This window comes from Mytilus edulis, chromosome 1 (genome assembly GCF_963676685.1).
Source record: "Mytilus edulis chromosome 1, xbMytEdul2.2, whole genome shotgun sequence".
NCBI classification, from domain to species: Eukaryota; Metazoa; Mollusca; class Bivalvia; order Mytilida; family Mytilidae; genus Mytilus; species Mytilus edulis.
In genome coordinates this window covers 10,493,806-10,510,212 of record NC_092344.1, presented here as the reverse complement: position 1 = coordinate 10,510,212, position 16,407 = coordinate 10,493,806, and the positions used below count along the sequence as shown (strand labels likewise).

Sequence of the window (16,407 nt, the reverse complement as noted above, 5' to 3'; positions counted from 1 at the left end):
AGAGACGGTGATAATAAAAAACGACAAACCCTAAGCTATTTATTGTCAACACTTAACAACTGGCTACTGGGCTGGTGTTACACTGGGAGACTGAAACGTCCATCATCAGTGGTATCGACCCAGTGGTTGTAAAAAACTCAAAGAAGAAACTCATCTATATTCGCAGGGATTTGTTTTCAGTGTATCTTAGAATTCATGTTCTGTAGGGCCATGTTGGCACATATGTGTGATTTTGAATGTTAAGATGGTGACTTTTATCATAGAATTATTGCTTTATAATCTTTACTTCACGATTAAGTTATCAGTTCTAAAGGACATCGATCTACGGGTAGCGGACACAAACATTGTTTAACTAGAGACACATGTCATGTTAATGAAGTTAAAGTAAAATAGGTGTGTACGAGATCTATGGGTGAATAGGTACTGTTCCACTAGTAGAACATGTCTGTCGTGTTGCAAATAACATATAATATTCAATTATAAGTCGCATTAAGTAACTGTCATTACAATACATGATCTTAACCATTATGACATGTAATGACCATAAGTGAATTGTTCTAAAGGAAGATGTCTGTCCTAACCATAATATTATCATTCACAAGTGACATACTGTTCAAATGTCTGCCCGTCATCTCTCTATGGTCATTTTCCAGAACTTTTTATTTATATTTTCTATTGTTTCTCATCCTGGAATCGCATTAAACATTTGCAATATGCTTTAAGCAAGCAAAACAATCAATTAAACACAAAGTTATATATACGAATTTAGAATGAAATCGTACGAAGGCTAACACTGAAATATCTGCTGACGAAGCATAATTCATAAATGGCAGTCCATACAAGTAGGTGTGTTAAAAAATGCAAATGAAATAGAATATAAATTTAGAAGATATGGTATGATTGCCAATCAAATAAATATCTGAATGAACCAAATGACGTTACTATAAGCAACTACAAGTCATCGTATGACTTTCGTTAATAGTTAAAGTTCATACCGTGTGTTCAGCTGTAAAAGACACTGACATGACAAAATGACAAACGAATAAAACAACGGCTTAAGTTATATAACAAAACAATAATTGAAAACCAAATATGACAGATATATAAAAAAAGAAGATGTGGTATGACTGCCAATGAGACTCCTCTCCACATGAGACCAAATGACTCAGAAATTAACAACATGTCCGGATGAGTAATACAGGCTGAATAGATAATATACAGATAATTCAAATATTATCAACGTATTTGTGACAGTTTATTAGTAATATAAAAACAATATTATAATTAATAACATGATAAAAAAAATATATCAATGAATTCATACACATATATGTAAGGCACGTTTGCAATAAACACCTTAATAATTTCATAATTATTTACGTATACAGTGAAAATGTTAAAGAATTTATACATGTTCAAACAACAATTGATTCATTTTACACTACTCTAGTTCTTTAGTTGGTTATCCCGTACCGTGACCTCTTCTTACACAATATAACCAAACAATCAATCTCATGTAAAAAAGAAAATAAAACAAGTGAGATCCACTTCAAGCATAGCACAAAAATCTGTATGGAAATGGTTCAAAATAACATTTTTTAATTAAACAAATATTTTGTTATAACATCATAGTATCAGTTTTTTTCTGACAGGAAAGCGTCAATTGCATAATTTACTCATATGATATATATGATTCGAACATGAGTATTATTGATATTTCAATCATATTGACCGTTCTAATTCGATATATCAGTCATCTTAAAAACCCAAGCATCAGTGCTTGGTATCTTCGAAAAAGATATATTTGGCAATGTTATATTTACACCAGACGGTTGCACTTTTGAATAACTAAAGTTATAATCTTGAAACCCTAACATTGTTATCAATGTGCTGCTACTAGTGATAGGTGCATTCAAATACAAATAATTTGTATCTGACCAATCCAATACGATTGCATAAACATTTGTTGCTGTTTCAGTCTTTTTCATTGTATACCAACATGTCCTAGTGGCATTGTCTTGTTGAACTGTCCACGGTTTTGAACTATAAATAGCTTCGCCATTTATTCTCATCCATTTTCCAAACTGTAGAAGTCTTTCTTCATAAACTGGTTGTATAGTTCCATAACTAGTTGGTCCAACGTTCATAAGCATATTACCTCCACAGCTTACAGTTTGTGCGAATGTTGCAATTAGTTCTCGTGCTGAAAAAAAGTCCTCTATCCGTGCATTTCGTCGGAAGCCCCAATGGTTTTTGTCTATTGTCATTGCATTTTCGAACTTTCTTTTCTGAAGAGTTGTAGGAAGGTATTTATCAGTGCACGTGAAGTATCCACCATGATGACATATGTCGCCTTTGCCCCAGCGGTCATTAGTGACAACCGTGTCCTTTACTGGGCTGTCATTGTACAGCCAAGCTAAGAATTCCTTTGACGTCCAATAGGTGTCCGGTGCTTCCCATGCTCCGTCCGACCAAACTACTTCGGGTTTATATCTATTCACAAGCTCATATAATTCAGGCATCGATTTAAATTTCACAAAATCTTGTGTTGTAAAATTGTTTGCTTTGTCTCTAAGATATAGTGGGTTGTACCATTCAAACAGAGAATGATACAGTCCAAATCGCAGATTTGTTGTATTGCGAATAGCATCAGCAAGTTCCCCCACCAGGTCCCTGTGTGGACCAACGTCATAAGAATTCCAGTTCCAAGAATAATTAGACGGCCAATTGGTAAATCCTTCGTGATGTTTTGAAACCAAAACAACATATTTAGCACCAGAGGCTTCTAGTATTGCAGCCCATCTTTTAGGATCATAAAATTCTGCTTTGAAGTCTGCTGCAAAGTCGGCATATGTAAAATCAGGGCGATAGTTGCGCTTCATAAAATTGACAATGTCTCGGTTTCCATTTTTCCAATTATTCCAGAACCATACTGCATTGTAACTAGGAACAGAGAAAACTCCCCAGTGCATAAATATGCCAAGCTTTGCTTCGTCGTACCAGTCCGGAAGGGGTCGGCTTTCTAGGGAGTCCCAGGTTGGTTGATATCTCTGGCCGAACGTTAATAAAGTGCAATAAAATAGCAGGAACAGATATAGAGCAGCCATTTTTAAATTCATGTTATGAAATGAAGTTATCGACCCGTATAGTCAACGAACCCGATGTGTATGTGTATGTTCTTTTCTTGAAATAAACAGGAAGTAATAAAAACAAATGTTTGCAAATAATGTCTCTGTCATTGATGATAAGTTTATTATAATATCATGTAACTAGTTCTAAAAGACCACTGCAGTGTGGTGATGCAAAAAGTTGAAAACAACACGTTTAATAATTTCTTGCGTCCAAAGCGCTATTCTGGATGCAAAGTGACCGCTTATTTATATGCACAGGTCGTTAACAGAAATTATATGTCTTGCTGTATTATTTCCTTTTAATTCATTTTAAATCTATTTTTACAAAATCGACCTAATTTGAATTCAATGGCCTATGCAATTTTGACAGAATTTATGTTTTGATTACGTGTAGTAAACAAGATATACAAATGTCCAAATGATTTAAAGATTACCCAATAGGACTACCATTTCATATATTTTGTACAATTTTGACAGACTTGAAGTTTTGAGTACGTGTATTTTACATGTGTCCAAATGACTTTAAGATTACTAAACACGATTACCATTTCATATCTTGACAGATTTTAAATATTACGAAAATGGAAAAAAAAATATTCTAACCAAACGTAATATGGACTTTGGATTCTGAAGATCTGGTAACTACATCTGGTAAACCATTAAATCTCGAGCAAATGCTTAAACGATAAAGTTTTTTACAGGCACTTCCTTGTTGAGCTTGTATAAGGTGTAATTCGATGGTGTGTCTATAAATGTTTTAGCTCGAGAAGGGTTGGTGTGTTTATTTAAAGGGATGAATGAGTTAACATCGTAAGAATTTGGATGTGATATTCTGTTTAAATAAGAATTCTTTAGGAACAGCCAAACTTTCTAGCGAAATCTTTCCGTCTATGAAAGAATTTAGTAAATTTTAGTTAATTTGTGGTGACGCAATCTCTGACCAGGGCAATTGACATTCATTTAAGCCTGTTTACAACGTTGTATATATGAGTGGCTTGCATACTAATAACATCAGGTTTTTTTTACCCGATCCAGAGGGACAAAATTAGAGGGATATGCAAATTGTTGACCATACCAAACAGCACCTGCATGTATTTTCAATAATGGTAAGATAAATTGATTCAATTTAAGCGAAAACAAAATTAAACCAAAAAAAAAAACATCAATTGTTCAGTATCGGTCATGTTAGCAACAATGAAGCCTTCATTAAGGAAATCCATAAAGCATACACTTCGTATCAACTGATATATGGGCGTTTTTCAATAAAAACGTACTTTCTTGTCCCAGCCACTTTAAAAAAAAATATGTTTGATCTTTGCAAGTAATTTTTTGTGCAGTCAGTACATTGAATTATATATAACATTTTTAAGCAAAGAAACAGTTTATTTTTTAGAGGGATTGATAAGATATTGATTCCTGAATGGTCCAAAACAACAAAATGGCATGTCCCTAGATCGCCTTTTCAACATTCATACTCTAAAATATCGTAAAAAAATGTAGAAATAAATATTAATTTTACTTAATATAAGTTCTTTAATAATTCAAAAGTATGTTTAGAGCCAACATATTTAAATAAACAGCTTTTAACATAGGATTTTTTATTTCAGAAGGTGTGTCCCTAACACAATGTTAACTACGAAACGAAGTCATTAAAACTTGCTTATAAACAGTTTTATAAAATCAATGTAATTTTTTGTTAGCAAGAAATATAAACATTAGGGTCTTACAAAAGAAGTGATGCTTTTATAACGGCAATTAAATTGTTGGTAAGAAAAATTGAGCACATCAAATGGACCAGAGTGATACCGTATTTTTGTAAATGTCCACTACGAAACGGGTCAAATCTCCTTCAGTAACTGGTTTTAGAATTATGAAAAAAATATCAGTGTACAGCTTAATAATGCTTTGATGAATACAGTCAGTCTTGTTACTATTGCAATATAGGGGTTGTGAGAAAAAAAATAAAACATGTGAATATGTCCCCTACGAAACGGTCACCTACGAAACAAGTTTGGGAGAACGTTTCGTAGGAGACACTAACACTACCATGCAGTCTGTTTTTACTCTTTTTTTTTAATTATATTCGTGCAAAGCAAATAACAATGGTTAGTTTCATGTAATTTTTATTATGTTTTTATTAACATAGAATAGGGTTGATGTCAACTACGAAACTTTTTGTCCACTACGAAACGGTTTTGTCAACTACGAAACGTATCAAAATGTCCACTACGTAAATGAGTTGTACCTTCATATGTGAAGTACTGTCTAATCTTTATCGATAAAAAATGGTTCTCCAATTCAGAAAAAAATGAGATTTTTCTAGTATATAAAGTAAACAAACTGGAATGTCTATAGGAAACATTTAAAATTGCAAAAATATGTTTGTTAAGAAGCAGTTTCGTTTTTGTCCCCTACGAAACAGTACACAAATTATGAAAATAATATCATTTTAAAGAGTATTTAAGATTGCACTTTTGTTTACAAACAGTTCTATAATAGAGGTATTCAAAATAACTCTTGAAAATAAATTTTAGACTAGTTGATTTTCCATTTTTTTTTAGGTCTGAAAGGAACGCTTTTATTGAAAAACGCCAATATTCCAAGATAATGTGTTGGTTAGAATATTGCTATTCGTAGCAGAAATACAGTATAAAAATACGCTATTGGAGACATTACTAGTTACGATTCTCCAAGTAAAGTTAAGCTTTCACATGCCATTTTTATGTATTATCCATAGTTTAAGCATGCCTGTTAGCTTTCTCTGTAGTCTTGATTTCGTTGTGTATTGATAGACTGTATAAAAAAAGAACATGTGATATGATTGCCAATGAGACAACTTTCCACAAGAGACCAAATGACACAGAAGTTAACAACTATAGGTCACCGTACAGCCTTTAACAATGAGAAAAGCCCATACCACGTAGTTAACTACAAAAGGCCCCGAAATGACAAATGCAAAACAATTAAAACGTCGAGTAAACCAACGGCCTTATTTATGTACAACAAATGAACAAACACCAAATATGTAACACGTCAACAAACGGCAACCATTGAATTTCAGGCTCCTGACTTGGGATAGGCACATATATACAGAATGTTGCGGGGTTAACATTTTAGCGGGATCCCAACCCTCCCCTAACCTGGGACAATGATTTAACCGTACAACATAAGAGCGAACTATAAAAAAAAAACAGTTGAAAAAGGCTGAACTCATCAGATGGATACAACTAGAAATACATCTAACAAAAAGACAGAGTGGACGTGACCGGCAACTTGTATATCCCAACAACAAAGAGACACTAAGTACTGATCTGAGAGTACTCGAAGTTACTGACAGCTTGTTCAAAGCCACTAACAACTGTTAAAAAAATCATGCATCTAAGACTAAATTATCAATCAGTAAACATCCAACATCCAATGGATTTAGTGTAAAAACATCATAAACAGTCAGAGAAAAACATGACCTTATACAATGCCAAGATACAGCTGGTATCGACAGATTGTAGATCCATGAATGTGTATATTTATATAACAATAATATTTAGTTTGCATTTAATTTACTAATAACCAACTGATATTGATACCAATCAATGATCTTATTAGAGTATTGAATTTTAGAAAAAGTTTATTTAAAGAATCGATAAGTTTCCTAAGTTCGTTTCTAAATTTCTGGGAACGGTAAACAATAGTTATCAAAGGTACCAGGATTATAATTTAGTACGCCAGATTTTCTTATCCCAGGAATGGATTACCTTAATCGTATTTGGCATAACTTTTGGAATTTTAGATCCTCAATGCTCTTCAACTTTATACTTGTTTGCCTTTATTATTATTTTGATATGAGCGTCACTGATGAGTCTTATGTAGACGAAACGCGTCTGGAGTACTAAATTATAACCCTGGTACCTTTGATAACTATTTACACCACTGGGTCCATATCACTGCTGGTGGACGTTTCGTCCCCGAGGGTTTCACCAGCCCAGTAGTCAACACTTCGGTGTTGACATGCATATCAATCATGTGGTCATTTTTATAAATTTCCTGTTTGCAAAACTTTGAATTTATCGAAAAACTAAGATTTTCTTATCACAGGAATGGATTACCTTAATCGTATTTGGCAAAACTTTTGGAATTTTGGATCCTCAATGCTCTTCAACTTTGTACTTGTTTGGATTTATAATTATTTTGATATGAGCGTTACTGATGAGTCTTATGTAGACGAAACGCGTCTGGCGTTCTAAATTATAACCATGGTACCTTTGATAACTACTTACCAGTAATACATGGATTACGTTCGTTAAAATAAAAAAACGTCACAAAAGACACAGACATAGCAAACTAATTTTGAAATATAAACACCGAAAGATGGTGCCAAAGGAACATTACCACCCAAAAATGGAAAATTAATAATAGGGAACGAAAAATCGTCCCTTTTGACGGTATTTTTAGTGTGGAGTTCCCCGTGTAAAACCGAATATCTAAACTAGGAAAGAACAGTTATTTCCGTTTAAATTTGATTTTTTAAAGTAAGTTCCTCTGGGTAAATGTTGACAATATATTTAGAAAATTCTTGATTATTTAACGAAAAATATCATCGAAATAACGGTAAGTGTTGTTGAATTCATCAATTAAATACAATTTAGACGGGTCGTTACTAAGTTTGGTCATAAACTGTGATTCATAACAATACAAAAACAAGTCTGATGTTAAAGGGGCTCATTGGGATGCCTACAATCTGTCGATAATGTTCGTTGCCGAAACTTGACGTACATGGATATTATCAAGGAGAAAATTAACAGCTTCAATCATCTCATCACACCTCCAGTAAGTATATCTAGAATATTTAGCTTTTCATTAGAGAAGAAGGCTTTAAATGAATTGCAGCAAATATATTTGCATTCAGATTTTCCAAACGACCATTTAATTAAATAGGAAAACTTTTGTTTGATAAGATTATGTGGAAGTGTAGTGTAAAGAGTAGAATCAAGAAGATCATCAGAATTGAAAGCACTGAAATATTAGTTGTAGCACACTTTCTATAGGCCGATATGAAACGATTTGTTTCTGTTTTTTGTGTAGTTTAGATGAAGCCTCAAGCTGTGATGTGATTGTGATATGTTTGTTTACTCTATGACTCTCTGTTGAGTGCACGGACTTGAATGTAGATGAATTTAAATTTTCATTCTTAAGAGCGTCCGTGTAGTATTTACGGCATATCACCACAACATTGTTGGCTGCTTTGTCGGCTGCTTTGTCGGCTGGTACAAATACAAACCGCTTTGAAAATTCTTGAAGTTAATTTCTTATTCTAAAAATAGGCGTATTATGCACTCTTTTCAAAATGTTATATTATATCATCTACAACATTCATACATTTACACCAATGTTTACAAAACGAGGAAATTGCGTATTTAGTGACCTGACGACACTGTTTCAATTTCAGATGGAGAACGATGTTTTGTTCCTTGTTTTTCCTTTTTTTTAACCTCTCTGTCCTGGACGATATTGATGTCCCCCGTATTAACATGGTCATAGGGATCATATCTTAACTTCGACGATTCACAGTTACAAGTTAAAGGAGTATTATTTTCTACATTGACGTCTATTGTTACCGACGTACAATTAAAAATTAAACTTCTGCTGTGTTTTTTTTTTGTATGTGTACGAAATAAAAGGTGGTTCTGTGTTATCAAAATAGGCCGGTATAAAATGTGAACGGTATAGTCATTAGAAATGCTCGATAAGTTAATAAAATCCATACCTCTGTTAATATATTTAATTTTCAGAAAGTGTCGTTTATCATCAGATTGTCGATACGCGGAGACAGTCTATGGTGGCAAAAAGCTGTACACGAATATTCATAGAATGGGGTGAAGAAAGAGATGATGTCACACTCCTTGAAAATATCATGTAATTTACTATTGATAATTGACCCAGTTTACAAAATAAAGGATGCCTATATAGCTACCATTGTTTTTAAATATAGATTGGAGATTACTAAGTGTATAAAAGAGGGATAGAAGATACCAAAGGGACAGTCAAACTCATAAATCAAAAATTAACTGACAACGCCTGGCTAAAAATGAAAGAAGACAAACAGACAAACAATAGAACACATGACACAACATAGAAAACTAAAGAATAAGCAACAAGAACCCCACCAAACACTAGAGGTGATCTCAGGCGCTCCGGAAGGGTAAGCTGATCCTGCTCCACATGTGGCATCCGTCGTGTTGCTTATGTGATAACAAATCCGGTAAATAGTCTAATTTCGTAGGTCACATTCATGAAAGGGAAGGGGATTGTAGTTACGACGTAATGAACATATCCGATATCATTTGTGAATTCGTTATTCTGTGACTCACATGTCGAAATGTAGTATTTTATTTATATATGTATTTCTCTGTCCTCAGTGTTCTTGCATTTATTTGTACTGTATGCCTGTCGTGTAATGTTGTCATTTTAGCGGTAAATTTAACATTGTCATAAAGCTCGAGGTTAGCCTAGCCACAAAAACAGGTTCAACCAATAACTTTTTTCTTAAAATGTCATGAACTAAGTCAGGAATATGGCAGTAGTTATCTAATAGTTCGTTTCTATGTATGTTGCAATGTCTTTTTTTTTTGTACGTCGGTGTTTCTTTTGTTTCGCTGTGTTCCTCTTTTAGTTGATGTGTTTCCCTCGGTTTTAGTTTGTAACCCGGATTTTTTTTCTCTCCATCGATTTATGACTTTTGAGAGGCTCCCTTTGAACAGCGGTATACTACTGTTGCCTTTATTTAGAGCAGATGAGTTTTTATGATATAAAAAAAATCTTCAAAGATACCAAGCTTATAAATTTGTATGTCGGAGGCACGTTTCGTATACGTAATACCCACCTGTGACACACGAATCAAAGGTCAAATCAAATACGTGATTGAGAAACACAAAAAAAAAAACGAACATTCTGTGTACCTAATACCGTAGTTAAATACGACTGATGAAAGTTATGCGAGGGGTAAAAAATCTACATGGTTCATTTAATATTTTATAATAAGGCAAACAAATCTGCTGACTATTGGGCTAGGGATACCTTGGTCGACAAAGCGTCCACCAGCTGTAGCATCGAACCAGTTGTTGTAAAAAACATTAAAGACACTAATTCAAGTTGGCATACATTTTTTTTAATGTGTCCCAGAATTTATGTACTGTAGCACCATGTTGGTGTATTGGATTCAATCACTGTGTTAAATATCTAAACTACATAAGTGTCCTTACAAACAACGGTATAGTACTGGGTATTCCAAGTGCTCCACGAAACCTCTTTCCAAATTATTAACATCTATTTTATCAGCAATCAAAGCCTTGCTTCAAAGTTATTGTGGAACTGCCTTTTCTAGAGGTGTCGTGATTATAGTTATCAAAGGTACCAGTATTATAATTTAGTGCGCCAGACGCGCGTTTCGTCTACATGAAACTCATCCGTGACGCACAGATTTGATATCGTTAATTATCAGATTTAACAGTGTTGTGTTTCCTTGAAACAAATGATATGTAAAACGTGAAATCACCAAAAAACTGACTCCGACGAAAGTTCAAAAAGGAAAGTCAAAATCAAATGTCAAAATCAAAAGCTCAAAAACACCAAACGAATGGATAACAACTGTCGTATTCCTGATTTGGTGCAGACATTTTCTAATGTAGAAAATTGTGACCTAAATCTGTTTTTAAAGCAGCTAGCTAAACCCCTCAATTGAACAAGAGGCGCAAGCAACAAATTCCATTATATTGACGACTATGTGTGAACAAAACAAACAGATATAAAAGGTAAAAATGTAACAACAGGGGTAAATCAATCAACATCGGGTTATAATCGTAATCACTATACAAACAAACAAATATATGTAGGACTCGGAGGTTCAATGGGGACGCCTGAAGTGCGATGGTCACTCTGAAGTGCGATGGTCACGCTGAAGTTCGAATGTTTACGTCGAAGTGCGAAGGTTTACGTCGAAGTGCGATGGTTTTACATGACGTTCGAATACTGTGACGTTTTCCAATATAACTTATATACAACATTGATTTGCGAGCAGGAGGATATGTATTTTTAGATGAAAGTTTCATGCTCACAAAGGCATTGAAGAGGAAAAGAACGAAACGAACAATTCAAGTCCCAAACAGTTTTGAGCATTACATGTGGAAGTTACAATTGTTTTTAACCATGTCAGGCAGTAAATAAGGGAGAGCATCGAGACTAAAACTTGAACGTAGTCAGCAAATGGGCAATACAGTGTTCGGAATTATGCCGCAAACTTGTTGCACGATAAATACAACTGAAATTTAGTATACTGATATATTTTTAATATTAACGTTAATTTATCTTTAAGTAAGCTTCACGTGATTTTATGTAAAAAAAAATTAATAGAAAATTATAATTGAGAGCATTAGCAATGTTTTCTTGATCAAGTAAATAATCTTTTATAATTCCGAGATAAATTCTGATTTGAAAGAACATCGTCGCGCTAGTCTTATTTTATTGCGGTTACAGTGTTAATTGTCTGCAACATGGTAGGCCGAAATTTACCTGACTGCTTCCTACGTGTACTTCCTAAAATAATACATTGGAATAATTGTTTTGATCTATTTCTATGTTTTGTCATAACATTGTATAAACTGAAATAAACCCTGCTAAATGTTATCATATAGACATACTCGCTAAAGTTTTCTCTCCCGTTTCGCCCTTGGACATTCTACTGCGTTATAATTGGAGAATTTGCAAATTTAAAATTACATTTAAAAAATCAAAATTTAAAAAACTAAACACATTTATTTAAAAAAACAGTTGTTGGAATGACACCGGTTGTGTTCTTCTCATATATGTTATGATGGTATGATACTAAACCCCTAACGGGAGGGATTGTGCCTGATATTCATGTGATGAAGATATAATTTTTCAATCAGTTTAATTGAGGTCTGGAGCTGGCATGTCGGTTAACTGCTAGGAGTCTGTTGCTATTTATGTATCATTGTCTTTTCATTTATTTTCTTTAGTTACATCTTCTGACATCGGACTCGGACTTCTCTTATACTGAATTTTAATGTGCTTATTGTTATGTGTTTACTTTTCTACATTAGCTAGAGGTATAAGGGGAGGGTTGAGATCTCATAAACATGTTTAACCCTGCCGCAATTTTGCGCCTGTCCCAAGTCAGGAGCCTCTGGCCTTTGTTAGTCTTGTATTATTTTTAATTTTAGTTTCTTTTGTATAATTCGGAGTTTAGTATGACGTCCATTATCACTGTTCTAGAATACATATTTTTTAAGGGGCCAGCTGAAGGACTCCTACGGGTGCGGGAGTTTCTCGCTACATTGAAGACCCGTTGGTGGCCTTCGGCTGTTGTCTGGTCTATGGTCGGGTTGTTGTCGCTTTGACACATTCCCCATTTCCTTTTTCAATTTTATTTGGTTTGATTTGAACAAAAAAAAAATTTACATTTTTAAGTTGAGGACGGACCGTTTTCTTCTAGATCTTGCATTTAGTCCGCTAATGTAGTTTGATACGGACGCCATCACGAGTTGGTTAACCGTTATGAAACATGGTATTGCATTATTACTTTGTGCCATTATTAAAAAGTTTTCTCTTAACATGTATTCTACCCGGTCGGTATTTTCGTACTTAGTTTTTCGTACCTTTGTGTGAACTTTGATACAGTTGATGGTCTCGCGAAAGCGCCACCGGAAACAAGGAGACGTGACTGTGTTTCGTTCAGTTTTCGTCTCATTGAAGTATAGTTTGTTTTTCTTTGACATGAAATGATATTCATTGATAGACGACATATGTTAGTTGGTTTATTAGTACACATACTTTGGGTACGGATGCAATATAACCATGCAGTATCAGGTAACTTCCTAAAGAATAAAAAAAAGTCAGTAAAACATGTCAAAGCGGGGCAAAAGATATCATATGGACATTTAAACTCATATATGTCGAAAATAAACAGACAACCCCAACGTCATCGGTTCATATGATAAATTGTTTTAGGAAAAGAGTTACACAACTGGTATAACATAAGCGAAGGGAGTGGCGAAAAATACTAGAGGTAGGGTCAAACTCATAGATCGAAAAAAAAAACTGGCAATGCCGTGGCTTAAAAGAAAAAGACAAACAGACAAATAGTAGTACAGAAGACACAACATAGAAAACTAAAGACTGAGCGACACGAACCCAGCCTAAAACTAGGAGGGATCTCAGGTGTTCCAGTAGGGTAAGCAGATCCTACTCCACATGTGAATCCCATCGTGTTCATCGGTCAACCAACTCGTGATGGCGTCTGTAAAGTTTACGAAGGGAATGATTTTAACTTCACCATTTGGAAATCTTGGTCTTATAGCTTCCTTATGAGCAACAACCATCTATCAAGGAAATCATGATCGGGAATACAGGCCCGGGAACTATCTCAATGAGGTGTATGTTATAAGAACCATATTAGATAGATATATACCCTGTCTTTCATTTATACATAAAATACAGTCAACTGTTTCCTATTACTATCCGAGATATAAACCTTCTCAAGAAAACTAATCTTCTACACTTATCACATCTGGGGACCGTTATAGCGTGCTGTTCGGTGTTGAAGTCCGTACTTTCAAACTAGAAAATGAGAAAACAGGCATACATTTCCATCCAATAAACCACACATAGTTAATCTATCACTGACCCCATCTGAGAAACAAACTTAATCATAAACATTGTATTAAAACAAGGTTTAATTCCTCATGTTCTAAATAAGAAAATGTCTGTACCAAGTCCTTAATATGACAGTTGTTATCCATTAGTTTTGTGTGTTTAAGCTTTTGATTTTTCCATTGATAAGGGACTTTCAGTTTTGAATTCTTCTTGAGTTCGGTATTTTTGTGATTTTACTTTTTAACTTTAAACCAGCATACCTGCATATTTTTTTGTTAGGATTTAATTTTGAAATTATTAATATCCATCACCTTAGTTATAGCAGCAATATACAAACTTTCCATACATATGAGATATACATTTCCAAATTCAATTTGTGTTCAACATGTAACACCTGCTACAAACACTTGATACAACGTAATCACTGTCAAAGCAAAAGTTTGATGAACCAGGATTATGTTCTTTTTCTAACAAATGTTCTTTGGAGGATATCTTTACAAATAACACATGAATAATACAAGATGGGCTTAAAGTTTGGATTCAAAATACTGACGTTGTTTATCATCATAATATCGCTGTTATGGTGATCATTTATTTGTCTTCGTGAATCACTAGCCTAACTTTAAAATTCACGTTTGGTAATATCCTTTTGGCGTGGATAGGTTTTTGTACATTTCACCTATTGCGCTAGTCTTTGATTTTTGTTTAATATGATCTTTGTCCATATGTCATTTTGTTTTTCGATGTTTACGTATATGTTTCTTTTATCATTTTATAGTGATTAAGATTGTATTGAAATATTGACTGCTGTGCCAAATTTTTGACTTTTTGAATTTTTATGTCATTTTGTTTTGTTCTCAAATTACTGTCAATATAATTTTATGCGACTGTTATACAAGTAAGAGGTTTAGCTAGCTTTGAAACCGGTTTTAATCCACCATTTATTCCATAATGAAACGACTTAAATTTTGAGTTTGATAATTTTTGTTATTTTACGCTCAGGCTAAATAATCGAATATAAATGCCCAATCTATGGTCAAATGAAAACAAATCTACGGCTTCCATGAATTATTTCTTAATTTAGATACATGCATAGAAAAATGCAATCAATTATTAAAGTATAAGAGATCAGAAACGTGTCTTTGTTCCGTAAAATTGTAACTCTAAATTCAAATCACTTCAAATACCTGAACAAATCATTTCATCCACCAACATAAAACGTGATGTTAACAGGATTTTTTGTATGGAATGGTGGCTCTCTTCAAATTTTGAATGATGTGGATCTATGTGGGTAGAAATATTTCTGTCAGATTGTGACTCCGGATTGATAAATGTTTCCAAAGCATTGTTTTCTCTATTTCATTACACGGTTTGTTATGAGCATATATGAGTTTGAGTTTTTAGACATGCATTTACCTCTTTTTTTTATAAAGAATCTTTATCTATTAGCAACATATAGGCATCGACAGAATGTAGGAACATGAGTGTAAATACATGGATAACAATAATTATTACCTTAACTTATTCGTGTTAACTTATTTACTTTGAACAATAAATGCGATGTCAGTAATAATAACCTACTAAGTATTAACAAGTTCATAGAGTTTACTACAATGTCTGAAATCATACTCCTAAGCAAACACGTTGTTAAATATATCACGTAAAAAAAAGTACCAACGGAACACCACTGGCCAAAATAGGAAAATTCGCAAAATACTGTAAAAAATTTGGATACAGAGAGTAATGGTGTGTTTGTTGAAGAGAAAACAAACAAACAACACACATAACGAAGAAGCTTGTTTATTTTGAATATTGAGTAGTAGGGACACAATGATAGTTATTGTATAAACAGCATTTTAGTCTATTCATAAACATCGAATCTTAATTGTTTTTTGGCATGAAAACAGTTATGAAAACTATGCATTTCTTATTTTCTTTTTAATCTTAAATTGTAGCATGGTATCCGTAAATGATAACAATGAATTTCTGAAAGACAGATATTCCGATATTTTACTCTGTCATACAGTCTTGGTTATTATTGGAACAGTTATAGGGGTTCTAGGTAATATTGCATCTATTGTGTTTTATTCTTGTCGGATTAAGGAACGAGGAGAACGTTATTTTATTCCTTTATTAGCAATTATTTTTTTAACCGTTTGTTATTTTATTACATTTTTGTCAAGGTTTGCTTCCGGAATGTCAGAACACATCATATTGATCATTAGTCTTCAAATGTACCTTTTAGTATGCAAACAGTTCGGACCAAAGATGACATAGTTCTGGAAAAGAGTTTCACTATCTGTTGCGTGTGTATTTACATTATTGTATATTTGTCCACTTTTAGGAATATCAGGAACGAAAACATTCGCAGACGTATTTCGAAATCATACAATCAATACCACATCGTGTAGTTTGTCGACAGCTGGCACAAAGTCAACAGCTATTTACTTTGGTCTACTTGCACTGATAATTCTGTGTAATCTCGTTATCACCACAGTTCTGTGCATACCAGTCTTGAAAAGAATTCAGACTTCCTTTCCAAATAGTTCGGGACAAAAATCTTTAAACAATAAACAGGAACAAAACATATCCAGTCAAGAAGTTTTGGAAA

The 16,407-nt window shown here is 33.6% G+C and overlaps 1 protein-coding gene across 1 annotated transcript; it reads right to left on the bottom strand.

Moving 5' to 3' along the window:
* Nucleotides 1-1,225: 1,225 nt before the first annotated feature.
* Nucleotides 1,226-3,123, bottom strand: LOC139523667 (alpha-L-fucosidase-like). The gene has a single exon (XM_071317867.1). It carries the CDS (start codon nt 3,117-3,119, stop codon nt 1,737-1,739), a length of 1,383 nt encoding a protein of 460 aa, XP_071173968.1. The 5' UTR covers nt 3,120-3,123; the 3' UTR covers nt 1,226-1,736.
* Between the last annotated feature and the right edge of the window lie 13,284 nt (nt 3,124-16,407).

Excerpts from the sequence above, each read along its gene's own strand:
- LOC139523667 (XM_071317867.1), bottom strand. The coding sequence starts at position 3,119 with ATGAATTTAAAAATGGCTGCTCTATATCTGTTCCTGCTATTTTATTGC.